The 16,955-nt window shown below is 50.2% G+C and overlaps 5 protein-coding genes across 5 annotated transcripts; 1 reads left to right on the top strand and 4 right to left on the bottom strand.

Annotated features, from left to right (window-relative positions):
* Nucleotides 1-226: 226 nt before the first annotated feature.
* Triagg1_8522 (uncharacterized protein) lies at nucleotides 227-2,941 on the bottom strand (the record flags this gene model as incomplete). Its single annotated transcript, XM_062903378.1, has 2 exons — nucleotides 227-2,439; nucleotides 2,644-2,941. 2 exons carry the CDS (start codon nucleotides 2,939-2,941, stop codon nucleotides 227-229), a joined length of 2,511 nt encoding a protein of 836 aa, XP_062752518.1.
* Nucleotides 2,942-3,639: 698 nt separating this feature from the next.
* Triagg1_8523 (uncharacterized protein) lies at nucleotides 3,640-5,133 on the bottom strand (the record flags this gene model as incomplete). The annotated part of the gene is made up of 1 exon (XM_062903379.1): nucleotides 3,640-5,133. One exon carries the CDS (start codon nucleotides 5,131-5,133, stop codon nucleotides 3,640-3,642), a length of 1,494 nt encoding a protein of 497 aa, XP_062752519.1.
* A 3,472-nt stretch (nucleotides 5,134-8,605) lies between these two features.
* Nucleotides 8,606-9,364, bottom strand: Triagg1_8524 (uncharacterized protein; the record flags this gene model as incomplete). The annotated part of the gene is made up of 1 exon (XM_062903380.1): nucleotides 8,606-9,364. One exon carries the CDS (start codon nucleotides 9,362-9,364, stop codon nucleotides 8,606-8,608), a length of 759 nt encoding a protein of 252 aa, XP_062752520.1.
* A 1,637-nt stretch (nucleotides 9,365-11,001) lies between these two features.
* On the top strand, nucleotides 11,002-15,831 carry Triagg1_8525 (uncharacterized protein; the record flags this gene model as incomplete). Its single annotated transcript, XM_062903381.1, has 4 exons — nucleotides 11,002-11,083; nucleotides 11,148-13,191; nucleotides 13,753-14,285; nucleotides 14,390-15,831. 4 exons carry the CDS (start codon nucleotides 11,002-11,004, stop codon nucleotides 15,829-15,831), a joined length of 4,101 nt encoding a protein of 1,366 aa, XP_062752521.1.
* Nucleotides 15,832-16,091: 260 nt separating this feature from the next.
* On the bottom strand, nucleotides 16,092-16,709 carry Triagg1_8526 (uncharacterized protein; the record flags this gene model as incomplete). The annotated part of the gene is made up of 1 exon (XM_062903382.1): nucleotides 16,092-16,709. One exon carries the CDS (start codon nucleotides 16,707-16,709, stop codon nucleotides 16,092-16,094), a length of 618 nt encoding a protein of 205 aa, XP_062752522.1.
* Nucleotides 16,710-16,955: the final 246 nt, after the last annotated feature.

The following is a 16,955-nucleotide window of genomic DNA, read 5'->3' on the forward strand; positions in this document are numbered from 1 at the left end:
CACCAACTCATCTACAACTAGCTATCATATTATCCCTATTCCATGCCTCTCAAGACGTTATGCCCAGTCAGTAGTGAATACCACATCAACATGTGCATTTACTCGGTTCATCCCACGCTATGCTACATAACTTCTATTCACCCACACATCTCCATGCAATCAAAGAATTTCCTCGCCAATCGTGTCCTCATCATCACCCTAGCTCCCTTCACCATCGCCCTTGTCCTCATGGTTTTCCACAACTACGCAGAGTAACTCCATCCGGCAGAGTCGGCATTCTGCCACGGATGTGATCCGCCGTCAACTCCATGCCGGGCTTCCACGAGGCACCGATCCTCGGCAAGTTTTTTTTCTTATAATGACGACCCAAATGCGGTTCTTTCAACACTAGTTGCGCCAAGGCGGAATAAAACTCTCCCTCCTTGATGAAGGTCTTGTCGTCAAAGAGCTCCCATTCAGCTCCGTTTCGCGGATAGAGATTTACCCGCTGCCCTAGACAAACCCTTAAAACTTCATAGGCGCAGATGGTCCGAAGCTGCCCCTGGATCTCGCTTGGGATTCGAGCTTCAGCTACCAAAAATTCGGCGCGATCGGCCATTAGGTAAGTCTCTTGGTAAGAGTCAAAGGTTCCTCTGCAGATGAGAATATCCCAAAAGAATTCGCCTGCGGAGCCCGAACGGCGAATGGCTTCAAAAAATGCAGTTTCATTTTCCGGTAGCTCCAAGACAATACCGTATGAACAGCAGGCATAACAATCGAATCCAATGGTGTCCCATGCCATGAATGTAACCAAACACTCTACATTGGATGTTGGGTCCGCGAAGAGCGCCAACGCTTTACTCCTCTCGGCTCGATTGTGCTGTCTGCGAATTTGCAGTGTTTTGACCCCTACATGAATAAGTAATGCACACACAACAGCTTGTGTCAAAGTATGACTGCAGTAAAGAAGAAGCCGTTTCTTCTTCTGCTTCAGCTGCATTGCTTTCCCAGCGACGTAAGCCATCTTGGGGGACCCAAAGCAGATGCTCGACATCATCTCGTAACCTTCCAGCGGCACGGTAAATGTGCTGTCTGGGCGAGTGTGATAGAAATACCACTGAAGGCCGCCACTACGATCGTGTCGCAGGGCCGCATTTCTCCCGGCCATTCCAGACAGCTCCTCATCAAACTCTGCAATGAGCTGGATATTTCGCACATTGGCCTTGGACAAGATAGTAAAATCGACATGTGTGGACGCCAAGGCAAGGATATTCTCTGCTTCAATGCTAAGGCGAGTAGGCGGCGGCTTTCCAATACGGCCTCGGTTCGCATGCAACGGTGCTGCGTCTTGTGTCTTGGGCATCTGACCATACATGTGCTCCATGATGAAGTTGTACATGGCAGTAGGCGTGTTGCCTTCGTGTAATCCCATCTCAACTGTCCGAACATGAACTTGTGGGGTTGAGTTTCCAGCATGAGTCTCCGATAGATACTGCATATTGGTGACTGTCAACAGTTGATTCGCCATCGCCTGAAGTGTTCCTTGCATCGCTTTAGATGCCGAATCGGCATCCTGCATATTGTCGACATTATCTGTGGTGGCGTTCAATTGATGAATATGACCTAATCCGCAGATTTCAGCTGCCAAGTATTGATTATATTGAATCCCGGCGCTGAAAAAGAGCCTTTTCATGAACGCTGCATGATTTTCTTGCAGAGGGCGAAATAGGAATTTGTTTGGTCGTTTTTGGATATCTTCCTCGATATCGATGCTGGGACCAAACATCTGGAGGATTTCTGAGATTCGCTCACAAATACGCCATGAGATGGCTTGACTTGATGAATTGCTAGCTGGAACAAATCCAAGCACCCGATTGATATCGTGTAATTCGGCCATCTCGCCCAAGTCTATGCCAGAGTACCGGGTAACACTTGGGCACACATTCGATAGCTCGAAACGCTTATCATCAACAACCCGGCGTGCGTACAGGCGTACAAACTCAACCTCAGGGTCTGAATCATAACCGAACCATTGTGCTGCTCTCAATGGCAAGAAATTGCGTGCCAAGGGTAATTGTTGTGCTCGTCGTCTCTCTCCAAAAAACACAATGACGCAGAACGCCGCTTGCCAGTTGTTTCGGCTGTGTCCCCAAATAGTGTTGTTGACGTCTGCAGGATATTCTGTGAATCGAGCTGGGAAGAAGGTCATGAGCCGATATGCGCAAGCAATCGTGGTGAGAATGGAATCCCATTCACGTTGTTGAAGAAGTACGCCTGACCTAGCTGGGACAACAGTTTGATCAGTCTTGACAACAACACCAGGACATATCTCCAAGTTGCGCCACAAAACGTCGCATTGTGCATGAAGCAGCTGAACCTTCTTCCAGACTCCCCTCATCTGGTCCATGTTTTGGTCCATAGATTTTATCTGTCTAATAAGGGGTTCCAGAACACGAGCAACTAAGAGTACGCAGTTAATAATGGATGTTAAAAGGAGTTGAGCAACTTTTCAAGGGTACAATTCCAGTTTCTTAAGAAGCAACTTACCATCTCTGTCCAACTAAGTTAAAAGCTGATGAGTGTCCTGTAGGCCAACCAGGGCAGCAATCCAAGGAGCACTGTGGCTATCGCCGATAACAATGGTGGAACCATCAAGGCGCTTACGAATCTGCGTGTCTACATCTCGTAACACAGAGTCTAGGCGATCGGACGTATCGATGGGTGGCCGGGTGAAATGGCATGGTTGCTTGAAGTAGTCTGCAAAGAAGCCATCCTGAAGAGGTTTGCCGAGCCTCCACTCCTTTAAAGTAAGAGGGGGGCCAGAACCCAAAGGGTTTTGCGGCAACGGTCGATAGTTGAGCGTCCGGTGCCTCAAGGGCCAGAAGTCATCAAAAGGGGGAAGAGGATCAGGAAAGGTATCCTCTAAAGCTTCAGGAATTTCATTCATTGCTTCGTCGGCCATGGAGATGGCATGAATCAAAAGTCGAAAGTAGCTAAATCAGGATGGAAACACAGAAGACGACAAGATGACAAGAAGGAGACAAGAGGGAGAAAATGAACGATATGTTATTGTGAAGAAATAGAGGTCTATTTCTATCTGGGCGAAAGAAGCTATCCAGAAGAGAAGAAGGAAGAAGAAGGAAGAAAGAAAACAACAGAAGACCTAGGCCTAGTCTTCTATACACACGGCCAACGGGGCAGTCGCGGTTTGCAACACGAGGAGGATCACGTGGATTCACATGTGATTCTCAACAGTTATTACCTTAGTAGGTAGGTACCTATAAGAAATAAGAAATGGCCTTGGGAAAGGTGTAATCGAGGCCAAAGCTCAGGGAGGCTTTATAAGCGTTGAATTGTCACGTGGATCTGTGTACATGTATTCATACACCCAATTTCGTTTGCTTCTCTTAATACTACTCCTGGTAATACATAGATTTCTTGCTACTACCTTCACCGACTTCAAGGATTAAGTACATGTATTTATCCGTTTCGGTGGTATGGTATTAAGATGCTGAATGGCAGGCCAGCCACGAACAAAGCAATTTCGTTATAAACGTACCAAGTCCCAAACTCCATGCTGGCAAACTCCTGAAACAGATCTTGACGCAAACAAAAGATGAGTACAAAAGAAAGACTAGATTATGCTTGTGTAATGTATTCTTAGGCAACGCCAATGGTTCTTTGGCTTAGTTCATTATATCCTGGCAACGCGGTATCATTCAGCAGCCCAGACACGGGGGCGTGTATCACGCGGGGCTGCAGGTAAGCATCCGCTTCTTCTTCTTCAGCCTGTGCCAGGGCACTTTCGAAACTGGGAAGTTCGTGGCCCTGGGGCTCGTGAATCGTCTCGACGCCGATCTGTAGAGGTACTGAAAGTGAGACGGCGGTATTTGTCGGTCCCACACACAAGCTCAATTGCAGCGTATATGAGCGCGAAATTAAACAGGAGTGAAAACTTGGTAGGAAGAGTTTCTTGTTCGAGTTGGCCACAGTAAAGGGAATCGCGATATCCGTCGTGTGTATGATGGTAGACAATTTGGGCTTCTTGGAGCTTTTTCCTTTGCTGCTTTGACGCCTTCTTCTCTCAGAAGAATCTGTTTCGGAGGCGTCGCCTTCTATCACGGTGCTTGAGTAGCCCGAATCTCGCCGCGAGCGCGATGACGCATCTTGCTGCGTCCATGATACCGACTCCACGGGGAGCGCGAAGAGTGAGTGTGTCGTCGTATAATTCAAGCAAGGGGTGCTTTCGCAGTTCGTTCGACTGCCCAAGTTTGGCAAATGATCCACGGGCACGGCGCTGAAAAAGGTGGTGGAAACGAGCTTGCCTGTGACCGAGTTGATCTTGGGAGGAGCCGTCTCAGCCGAAGATGGGGCGTACTCCATGTTGATAAGGATACTTGTCATGGAAGATTTGTGCCCGTCTGCGGAGAGGATCACAGCGTTGGGTTGGATTGCACTGGCAGTAAATTGACCCGTCTTGCTCGAGAACAGGCTTTTCCGAATAGTCTTGGTCTTTGACAGTTTATACCACTCATCTCTAAAAGTGATATCAAGTGGTGCATCTTCGGGGAGCGAAGGAAGAACCTTGAGAATATGATGTGCTTCCATGACTTTTGAGGCAGCCCCCTGTCCCAACTGAATAGCCTTTGCATTTATGGCATATTCAATCTGAGTCATGTCCGGAGCTTGATCGTCGGCCTCCCAAGCTCCCAAGCTAGGGGGAAGTCGTAAGTGTCGTTCCCGGACATCTTGTGACAAGCAGGCGTGATTGCAGGCCCCGATGGTGAGCTGATGAGGAACAACAAAGTGGAAGGGAATCTTGTACTCGCTTCCGGCCCGGAATATCCGGTCACCAGGCAAGTCCGACTCCTGAATTGGCATGCGAATCTTCAAGAATGGCCTGAAAGAGTGTGAAGGATACTGCTGAACAAAATCGAGTCTGGTGGCAGAAATGCCAACAAAGACAATGTCTAAGTTGTCGAACGCAGTATCTTTCGGGGTGCGGACTGCAACATGGCCAGCGATGGTAGATCCGGATGTATAGACTTTGGTGCTGAAATGCTGGTCTATCTTGACCTCCATGGCGGGATTCTGAATGGAGCTGTTCTTGGACCCTTTGAAAGGGCGAGTGGTCCCCTGAGATGAGGCAGACATGTTTCAGGTACTATAAATTGGGCTGAAAGGGAGGATATCAAGACTGGCGGGTGGCCAATAGCTCAGAATTGCGGATGAACGCTCGAGTATTTTGAGTAGGGTGAATGGCGGTGATGACTATATGGCTGATGAATGGTAGGTCTTTGACTCAAAATGCAATTTTTTCGTGTAGTACAGAGGTTGGCAGCAGTATTATCTTGGAGCACCCAAGTAGATGGTATTATAAATGCAAAGCAGGCAGGTAGATGAACAGGCGGAAGACAACAGAAAGAGGCACGGCAGCAACGGATGGAAAAGATTCAAATACTGTAGCAAGATGCAGGATAGGACAAAAGATGGCATCAGAGTAAGACGGGGGAGGCCCACGCCCTTAAAGCTGAGTCAACTGGCTCTTGTCGACATGACCAGGTCATCATGAGCTTGCTGGACGAGGGATGGAGGGGTTGCTAGAGCTCTCGCCATGACAAGGCGGTACCGGTACTTGCGGAAGGCCCTGGAAAACGCAGGTCCCTGAGAAGTTGCTTGGGGCGTGTGAGCGAAGCTGGCGTGAAGGGGGAGTGTGGCAATCAAGGCTACTGTACGAGTACAGTAGGAGCCCGCTCTTGAGATGCCGCCAGTCCGCGTGGAGCTGGTTGATTTGATGGTTCCATTTTTTGGCGCAGGTACGAATACAGTGGCGATGATGACGGAGCAGAAGATGGCGAGAGCGTTTGATTTGATCCTTTTGTGGTGGAATGAAGATGGTTCTGGTGAGGATGGAGGATTGACGTGGTGGAAGAAGGGAAGATAGAAAATTGGAGATTGAGACTGATGATGGGAGGTTGCAGACTTTCCACAGTATAAGGTACTAAGGTACCTTGGTAGTATCGCTGAGAGGTATCGGCTACATCTTGGGCACCAGCGTTGGGGTGCGTTTTGGCAAACTCGGTGATATCAGGCCCTGTAGCTGTACGTACATTCTAGGGCATTGGCCATGCGCCCGCCGTGTTCAGTTCTGCCCTCTTGGCCGCCTGCCGTTTTCGCGGGGTTCACAGCATCCACAAAGTTAGTACCTATAGGTACCACTCGAGGTGATTTCTACTGTACGATGTTCTCCATTCCGTCCAGCCTCAACGTCCTCCAGCCTCGTTGATCTGCGCTGCCTCTCGCCACCAGATCCAGTGTTTTTGATTTCATCCCGTGAGCCAATTTCCTCATCGTCTACCGTATGCACTACTGCGTACTGTATATCAACAACAGCTTCTCATCTTCAACAGAGAAGCCCCATCGGCTCGGTCTTCCCCGGCGCCCTCTCGGGTCTGCCCCAGGTACCTAGTACACGTACTGAATCACGATGGATGGATACCGATTACGAGACTTGCAAATCTCAAGGGTGAAATGCAAGAAGAAGGGAAAAAAAAAAAAGAAATTCCCCATCGTGAACCCCCCTGTCACGGCGCATGCGCACGAGTTGAAAAAAACAGCCCGAAAAGAAGCAAGCTCGTGCCAGGACCCTTGAATCGTGTGGATGGTCGCCAGCTTAGACAGCGTTCTGGCTCGGTCTGGACTCGATCGCAACCCTTTTTCCGGGTCCATCGTGTGGGCGCTCGCGGTGGTGGATTCGGCGCTGGATCGGAGGTTGGCCGGGAATGAACTTGCATCTCCGCCCCTTGTTGTCGCTACGGGTATTTTGGAGCTGTCAAAGCGCCCAAGAATCACAGAGTCGAGTGGCAGCATCTGAATTGTGCGAATTTGGTGTGTCTGGAGAGCAGACAGGGGGACTGGGCGATTGGTTAGAGTCGCCTGGAGCATTGCGGTCGATATATCGCAGCAGCCGGCTACCAACACTAAGATCGCCGTCCACTGGCTTGCCTCGCATCTCACACCAGTCCAGCATCGATATATAACATCTACCAATGAATCCAGCTACAGTGCTAGCCACGCCTACGTCTCTGTTGGAAAGGAGACGGCTTTTCTATCAACCACCTGAAGCGAAATCACCAACTGCCACATCAATTTTCCGATATCGCTTTTCTGAGGAGGCCGCTCCCCATTCCTCTCAGTCATCTCGCAGCCTTCACGAGACACGAAAATCCCAACGCCTAGGGTAAAACTTTGTCTAAGATGGAGCTACCCTCAGCATCTCCACTACCTTAAACAGGCCCAGCTCACATCATGAGAAACAAGCTAACGGGCAGCAGTACAGGTACTTTGCTGCTTTCTAGCGCCGCTCAACGTCGTCTTCTCTCTTTCCACCCCTCGCGGCTTCGGTATCTGGATACTTTGCTCAAGCGCAACGATTGCGGACGAGGCCAAGTCTTTTAGACCCCAGGGGAACAGCTTCAAAGTCTAAAGTCAGACACGCCCCTGCTCCCCATTTTTTGCCCCAGATTGCTGCACAATTTGACACACGATCTCCGTAAACGGCTAGGTGCATCAATCTATTTTTTGCCCCAGCATTCGAGAGATCCTCTTTTTCTATATTTTCTCTCTTTCGTGACTCGGCTTCCTTCTTCACGGTCTTCTTTTTGGAAGCTCTTCAAAGAATGCTCAGGCTGACGCCACAATAGGGCTACTTCACCTTAGCGAGGGAGAGAAATTGATGAATCAAGAGGAGAAGAGGAGAGGAATGGCCAAAAGGGGCAGCTGGTCAACGCCACAAACTGCAGTGCTTGCATGTGACCGTTATATCCCTACTTGCAGTGTTATCCAGACTCAAGGGGCCTGCTGCTAGATTCATTTCTTGGCAACACTTGGATCTCGTCAATAACATGGCAACAGGTGTTTTTTCGATCAACGCTCCGCTGCTGAGCCGCTACTCTCTCGAGTCCGGATAATCGTGTGGATCACGCATGAGTGTGCATTATCTGCAGCAGCATATCCACAGATAACTCTACCTTAACTCAAGTGATCGCCAGCCCACATGCTTCATACCGTAACGCCACTTAAGGCGCCATCCACCTGTTTCCAGCTCTGCCAAGGTGTAGCGAACCGTGTGAAGCACTTTATGATTCATTGATTTTCGCATGGTTACAGAATTGGTGCTTGATTTTTAAGCAATTACGCGTTTAAACGTGCACATCTACCTTCCGTCTTTTCAAAGGCCCCCCCAGACGTGGTCACTACTGTACATCTTGTATATTAGCTTGGCAACTTGGCCATGGATCTAAGACATTAACAAGCCAAATCTTGATGATGAGGGGTTACAAACTCATTATCACAAGTGACTGAAGCTATTCTGTTGAGTTTACATGGATGACTTGCAAAGATGATGACAAATGTGTCTCCTTGACAAGGTCAAAACTAACAAGTAAGTCAGCCATAACAAGGCATGCTTCAGGCAAAGCTATTTCCATAGGCATTGATTCAATATTCATGCACATTTACTTATAAATGATATGATTGCTAATCCAATTAAAGGAACTACAATAAAACAAGCACCATTGGTAATCATACCCCATACCTCTGAACCTCCTCTTTCGTCTTGTGTTGTTCACCTCCCCGCCACTCTTCTCATGGCCTTGTTATTCAAAGTCCAAGTTAGCCCGGTATTGACAGCACCTGGCCCTTCAATCTTATCATCTAGTTCCCCCATGGCCATCTTGGAAAGGCAATCGCCAGTGATGTCTGTAGGCGCCAAGGCCGATGGCATGAGTGACCTGAGCGCCGGATAAAGAGTACTTCCCATAGCTCTATACATGGCGCCTGGATCCGGGATATACTGTTTAATCGCATCATGTTGCGATGCATCCACGCCGCCCAGTCGGACTGAGTAAGCTCGCATGGTACGAAGCTCGTTGCTCATCGTTGCAAGCCCAACCTCTGTTTCTCCTTTTGTTCGGGCGAAAACAGCCGTGAAATGGCCGGGCTCCTGTGTAGCTCCCTCGCCAGATACGTAGACGAAGCGAAAGGGCTGGTCCTCGCTAGTCGACAGCGTGGAGAATGCGCGTGCGGCGGCGAGGGCGTAGTCTTTTGTGATTTTGACGTATTCGTCCTTGCTGACCCTGGACTGGCTGATTCCGAGGGCCCATACGCAGCCATGGGCACCTTTGAGCTTTTCAAGCACAGAGGCGTCGTACTGCTCGAAATCTTTGTGGATGATGACGTTGATCCTTGTGTCTTTGGCGTCGTCGGCCATTGGAACGGGTTTGCGGCTCAGAATGGAGATTTTAGTGATGCGTTCGTATTTGATCATGGCATCCAAGACGCCGGAGCCAACAAGGCCGGTCGCTCCCGTGAGAATGACGTGCATGGTGGCTGGATCAAACTTCGCTGGCACTTGGATATCGGAGGTGTAGAATCCGTATGAATGGCAAGGCGAGGTATAAGGGCGGAGAATGTACAGCTTCTAGGTGGTAAGACTCAGATATATTCTAAGACCGAGTGTAATGGGTATGTTAAATAGATCCATCCTTATTTACCTTGAGAGTTCCGATTCTCCGCTCCCACCGTCTTGTCCACAGAGCTTCTGGCCTGAGAATGACTTGATCTGACTACATGATGTATCCACCTCAGCTCGTGGCCGGCTAAAGAACCAATGATATCCTACGATCTTGTCGCAGGAAACGGTATTATCTGGTCTGGCGGAGTTGCGGACCAATGATGTAAAAGCTATTCAGTAAATTGCTTCGTCATGTTGAGAGTCTGAATAGGAGACATCGCTCTTATCCCAATCGAAACCGGCGATGGGTAAGCATGAGGCTGGATGTAATGCCTGTTTGGGAAAAGCGGGTTACTGATTCTAGGTTTATCTTCACCACATGTATTGCCGAATGAGGATAATTTTTGTATTACCGAAAAGAGTTGATTGACTGGCATTGACTCAAATTACGATTAATTTGCTCAGTGTAAGCCAGTTTGATGGGATTTGCCGGCATTTAAATACGGATCTTCGATAAAGGATTGTATTTAATCGGAGCACGTCATTGAGAAGAAGAGGCTCTTATATATACCTACTTAAATCATCTCATCTATGATCACAAGTAGTATCACACATCTGCCTTTGAGTTTGAAACTCAACCCAGTTGGTTAATTGACATGATGCAATATCAGGCAAAGTTTATAACGCAGCACTGAGAACAATGATGGACCATCTCAGATGCATCAGACAAGGCTCGTGAGAGAAGTGAAAGATTCATCTACTTCTAAAGAGATCTGAGAGGGGAGACCTTGCTAGACAGCTTGACAAGAGATGCGTTTATATGCCTATATGAATGCATATGAGCCCAATTTATGACTCCTTATCTCTCTATATTGCTGTGCTCCAACAGACCTTACCATGTGAAAGTCGAAGCACGTGGGGCTCAGTCTCAATTGCTTTGGCCAGAACTCGGCGGGGCATCGCGATCGGCAAAGCCACGGCTAATCATCTGCGTTGATCGGAATGCAGGTGCTACCGTCGAGTCCGTTCCTCCCTAGTGCCGGAAGCGCTGTGGGTTCAACTGCAGCAGTCCCCCTTGCCTTGCAATACAATATCCAGAGCTTCCCTCAATCCTCTTATCTGGCCAATTGCTTGAGCAACGCCGACGAAATCCTCGGAAGACAAAACTGAAGCTCCAGCAACGCCGTTGGATCAGCACGATTATGTTGCTTTGATTGTGCCGTCGCAATTGGGATACATAAATCTGCATTTCCTGGATCCTGCCTTCTCTTGGCTTGGTCTGAATCCCGTCCTTGCATAACAGGGAGCGTTGTTGCAGATTGCAGCTACAAGCGTCAAAGCGTCTCAACAGCTTCTCCATCGACTGCGCAACCGCCGTGACTAAGCCGAGCCTTCGATCTGAACACGCGTATAAAGGGAGAGCTCGAGTCCGAAGAAAAAACTCATGTCTGGATGGTGATGCTGGGAGGAGAGCTATGAACTAGGAGAGCTATCTACGGCGTATCAACATGACTAGCGCACGAAAGACTGGCCTCCGCGGCCTGCTTTGCCTGCTGCTCTTGTCACCGTCAACGGCATTTTATATCCCTGGTATAACCACCGGAGCATGTCGATAGGTAACTGCTCAACAGGCTGCTAACGTCTCGCATCGCAGGCTGGTCGATCAAGAGCTACAAGGACGGCGAACTGGTGCCGCTGATGGTCAACAAGGTCTACTCCGACAACACACAGCTGCAATATGCGTACAACGACTTACCATTTACCTGTTCTCCGACAGGAGACCACAAGGCCGGCGGCGGCTTACTGAGCGGCCAGAGCGTGCCTTTGAATCTGGGAGAGGTGCTGCGTGGCGACCGCATCATCACATCCGACATGGAACTTGCCATGGCGAAGGATACGCCGTGTACACTGCTCTGTAATAAGGAAATGTCCCGCCATGATATGCGCTGGTCGAAGGAGCTGATCCGAGACGGATACGTGGCCGAATGGATCGTGGACAACCTTCCCGGCGCAACCAGCTTCGTCACTGCCGACAAGACCCGCAAGTATTACGCTTCCGGCTTCAAGCTGGGGTATACTGAGGCCTCAAAAAAGACGGGCAAGCTTCACTACTATCTTAACAACCACCACACAATTGTCATCCGGTACCGCAGAGCATCAGGCCGAGCTGGCGATCGTGGCAAGAAGGTAGTTGTAGGGTTTGAAGTTTATCCCAAGAGTATTGGGAACGGAAACAAAAAGGACAGTGCGGGATGCCCCGCAGATATTCAGAATGCCGACGAGCCCTTTGAGTTATACATCGCTCCTAACAGGACGTCTGATGCGTCATTGAAATATGATGGCCTATCATACCACCCGAATGAAGCAGAAGACGATGATAGCAGCCCCGGCTCACTGAACATCCCTTATACCTATTCTGTCTACTTTCGCGAGGATGATAGTATCGAATGGGCGCATCGCTGGGATCTCTATTTTGTGAATCAGGAAGATGGCACACGTATTCACTGGATGGCCATTATCAACTCGCTGATCATCTGTGGGCTGCTGACGGGAATTGTCATGATCATCCTCGCCAGGACTATCCATTCCGATATCAACAAGGGTATTTCAGCGGAAGAAGGAAAGGTCAGGGCCAAGAGAGCGGCTAAGCCCAAGGGAGAGAAAACCTCGGGTTTGCTGAGCCAGGGAACAGATGCTGACAACGATGACGATGAAAACCTGTCCGATGAGGGCGAGGCTCTGGAAGAGGCTACAGGTTGGAAGCTGCTCCATGGAGATGTGTTCCGAAAACCAAGGCTTGGAATCCTCCTGGCACCTCTTGTTGGATCCGGTATGCAGCTCTTCTTCATGGCCATGGGATTGGTTTCCCTCGGTGCTTTGGGTGTCTTGAATCCCAGCTTCCGAGGCGGATTCATCAGCGTTGGTGTGGGCCTGTTCATCTTCGCAGGACTCTTCTCCGGCTACTTTTCTGCCCGCGTCTTCAAGAGCTTCGATGGAGCCGACTATCGTGCAAACGCGCTCGTCACCGCGTTGCTGTTTCCTGGCCTCACATTTGGGCTTGTCTTCATCCTTAACCTCTTTGTATGGGCTCAAGCATCAAGCACCGCAATACCGTTTGGCACGCTTGCGGCCATTCTGCTTCTCTGGCTCTGCGTGCAGGTGCCGCTCGTGTATGCAGGATCTCACTATGGCTTTCACAAGGCCGGTGCTTGGGAGCATCCGACCAAGACGACGACGATCCCGCGGCAGGTTCCTCGGCAAGCCTGGTACAGTAAATCAATCCAAGCAGTGCTTCTAGCAGGATTGATTCCTTTTGCTGTCATTTTTATCGAATTGTTGTTTGTGTTCCAATCCATATGGCAGGACAAAAGCGGCTACTACTATGTCTTTGGATTCCTAGCAATGGTGTCCGCCATTCTGGTTGTCACTATTGCCGAGGTGACCATTGTGACCATGTATGCCCAGCTCTGCGCGGAAAACTACCACTGGTGGTGGCAGTCCTTCTTCGTTGGAGGTGCAAGTGCATTTTGGGTCTTTCTTTATTCACTCTGGTACTATTTCTTCAAGCTGCACATCAGTGGCTTCGTGAGCAGCATGCTGTTTTTTGCCTACAGTTTTATGGCGTGCTGTGTGTATGGACTATTGACGGGCACCATTGGGTTCTTGAGCGCATATGCCTTTGTGCGAAGGATATACAGGTATGTTTCTCCGCTGCCCTCCAACCAAGATGAAAGGAGAAACAAGTACGCTGACAGCAATCACCACCTCGGCCAGTGCAATCAAAGTAGATTGATTAATGGCTAGTCTAGTACATGTTGGCGAGCGCAAATACTACAAGTTTTCTAACCTTCATCCTTTATTCTTCTCTTCTCAATCTCTCAGGCTCGCAATGTCTAATCCGCAAAGCATGCCGATATTTGACCACGAGAGGCTCTTAACAACTACACGTAGCAAGATTGCAGTTCCGCCCATATGCCACGGTTGCCTTGTCAATGATGAACAATGTCCAATGATGTGTCATGTCGTGTGACTCGCTCAAATTCTCATTGCAATCGACACATGGAGACTGTTTCTTATCTCGCCGCCCTCATGCCGCAAGGAATAAGAGCGGAATTGACAGGAAATTTGGTGGCATGTGCGGCTCCAAAACTGTGCTTAGATCCGTACTAACAACGTCTTCCCGCGTCATGCAGAAGGCGTCGTGTCATCCCAAGGGCGTGATAAGGACGACATATTTGACATTGCGTCCCTGCGACCAGATCAACTCGGCCACCCGTTTCTACAACTCCTCGAACAAGCAAGGACGGCTTTCACGATTCGACAGAAGCAGTGCTAACGTGTTGGTGTGGGAACGGAATCGGAAATCCTGGAACAGACTCAGAGTCCGACGATGGGGGTCCACTCATTCCGCTGCAGAGCCCGACCTTTATTACCCCGATAAAGGATGGCCAAGTTCGGTCGGGCTTCCGTGACCTAAAAACCCAAAAAACGCTGACAATGGCGAGGAATCCGAAGTGGCTGCTCCACATGGGCTTAGGCCGCCGAGTCGGAAATGTCACCTTGCTATTTTCCAACGGTGGGGGGATGGAAAACAGAGGGTTCAGAGTCGGTGTTTTAAAAGTTGATGCAAATCGCCTCGATTCCAAGTTTCAAACGCATCAGACACGGTTCATCACAAGCCGGCAAGGAGGTTCGGACATATCGAAGGCAAAGAAAGCAGCAGAAACAGACATGGCGAATCCAATGGATACAGACCAGTTTCGGGTGGCGGCCAAAGCGGCAATCGATGAGAGTGAGTTTTATTCTTTGCTTCTTTATATATACCTGTCCTTCTGTTTCTTTCCTTCTCTCTTAAAGCAACGACAGACTAATATGTCAATTCGAAACTACCAACAGTCGCCAACTACTATGACAACATCTCTGATCATCGAGTTGTTGCTGACGTTGAGCCCGGCTACCTGAGGCCGCTCCTCCCTGCCTCGGCGCCCCTGGATCCTGAGCCATGGGAGTCCATTCAATCCGATATCCAGTCCAAGATTCTGCCTGGAATCACTCATTGGCAGTCTCCCGGATTCATGGCCTTCTTCCCTTGCTCAAGCAGTTATCCCGCTGCAATTGCCGAAATGTACTCTAACGCTTTCAACGGTGCTCACTTCAACTGGATCTGCTCCCCCGCCGTCACTGAGCTGGAGACAATCGTGATGGATTGGTTGGCCCAGGCTCTGGGACTGCCTGAATGTTTCCTGAGCGGCGGGCCGACTCACGGCGGCGGTGTGCTTCATGGAAGTGCCAGCGAGGCCATTCTGACGGTCATGGTTGCAGCCAGAGACAAGTACCTGAACGAGGCAACGGCTCATCTGCCCGAGGGCGAGGAGAAGGAGGAGGAAACCTGGAGGCTTCGCAGCAAGCTCGTTGCCCTGGGAAGCGCGGGTGCACACTCCAGCACCAAGAAGGCGGCCCAGGTCTTGGGAGTGCGATTCGACACTGTGCCCGTGTCGGAGGAGAATGGCTTTTCCATGACGGGTGAAGCTCTGGCGAAGAAGCTCGACCAGCTCAAGGCAAAGGGCCTGGAGCCATTCTACTTGACAGCCACACTAGGAACGACGGATGTCTGTGCCGTCGACGACTTCGCCAGCATCGCCAAGGCTCTGGCCCCGAGAGCCGGAAAGCCGGGCGAGGTCTGGGTCCACGTCGATGCTGCGTATGCAGGCGCGGCGCTGCTCCTCGACGAGAACAAGCCACTTGCGAAGCCCATGGCTGAATTCCACTCCTTCAACTACAACCCCCACAAGTGGATGCTCACGACATTCGATTGCTCTGCGGTCTGGGTTCGCGCCCGCGGACATCTCATCAACGCCCTCAGCATCAAGCCCCCCTATCTGCGGAATCAGTACAGCGACAACGAGCTCGTCACCGATTACCGCGACTGGCAGATCCCCCTGGGCCGACGATTCCGCTCCCTGAAGCTGTGGTTCGTCCTCCGCAGCTACGGCATCCGCGGCCTGCAAGCACACATCCGCAACGGCGTCACCCTGGGCGAGTCTCTGGAAGCCAAGCTCGCGACGCGGCCGGACCTGCTCACCATCTTCACCAAGGCGCGCTTCGGCCTGGTGTCGTTCCGGGTCAAGGGCGATGGCGAAGAGCAGATCAACAGTCGGACGGAGAAGCTGTACGAGGCGATTAACGCGAGCGGCTTGTTCTACTTGACGAGCACGGTGGTGAATGGCCACTTTGCGATTAGAGTGTGTACGGGAGTGGCGGCTGTTAGGGAGGAGCATGTGCAGAAGCTGTTTGACTTGTTGGTTGAGACGGTTGAGGGGCAGTTGAAGTTGGAGTAAGACTTGTTGCTTTTTGCGGAGAAGATGGGAGAATGAATGATTTGTGCACGAGTATATAGGCGCTGATGTCTTTTTTTTTTAGACGAATATATCTATATGTATGTTTCATCATGCAAGATCTCTTATTGAGTTTGTATCGTAATTCATATTGGTATCGTGTATTCCATAGCATCCTTGACAAAGCATCATGTAGAAACAAGCAAACAAACAAACAAGCAAACAAGCAGACACTTATAGATAAAGAGCATCTCAAACTCCAATCAATGCTGAATATAATCCTTCTTCTGCCTCTTCACCAACGACCTCTCCACACTAAACAGCGTCGCCGCCCCCATCAACGCCAGCACAAACCCGGGCGTCCAGTCAAACCCCTCCGACTCGTGCTCCTTGCTCAACCGCTCCCTTCTGGCATCCGGATCGGCCCTCGACGGTCGATAATCCGACGGCACAAACTTTTCCCAGATGCCCCTGGTGTGCTGCTTTATCGTTTTGTTGCTATTGCTGTTGCTCCTGTTGCTGTAGCTGTTGTTGTTACTGGCGCTGCGGGCGCGGCTGTTGGGTTTCCTGCTGCTGCTACTGCTATCTTCTTCTTCTCTGCTGCGCTCGTGGGAATGGGAGCGCCCGCGACGAGGATCTGCGGAATGAGCATCTCGAGGACGCCTTTCGTATCTGTCGCGGTGGCGATAATCTCTGCTTCGTGGATAGTCGCCATGGCTGTGTTGGTTGGAGCTACTAGTAGTGGTATTCCTCCTTGAAGTGGAAGAGTAGCCGCTGATGTTGCTGTTGTTGTCGTAGCCGTGGCCGTAGTCAGATCTGCTGTAGCTCGATCCGACCTCGGGATAAGTACTGCTGGGGTAATCTCGTCGTGAGCGCGACATTTGCACTTGATATGCACTGATAGATATCAGAGATAGATATGGAGATGGATAGATGGATGGATAGCCGTTGAAAGGATTATGAGAGATGATCGTTCTTCGTCATTGATTGTCCGGAGTATGATAGCTGATAAACATCCCCCGCAGTAAATAGAGAGCGCATTTGCTCATGGTTTTATGTCCAAACCCTCCTCAATCGCCCATCTTTTCGCCACGCGTCATGGCAAGGCCACGATGCATGCGGGGAAT

Source organism: Trichoderma aggressivum (assembly GCF_033847375.1).
Source record: "Trichoderma aggressivum f. europaeum strain CBS 100526 chromosome Unknown scaffold_042, whole genome shotgun sequence".
In the NCBI taxonomy this organism is placed as follows: domain Eukaryota; kingdom Fungi; phylum Ascomycota; class Sordariomycetes; order Hypocreales; family Hypocreaceae; genus Trichoderma; species Trichoderma aggressivum.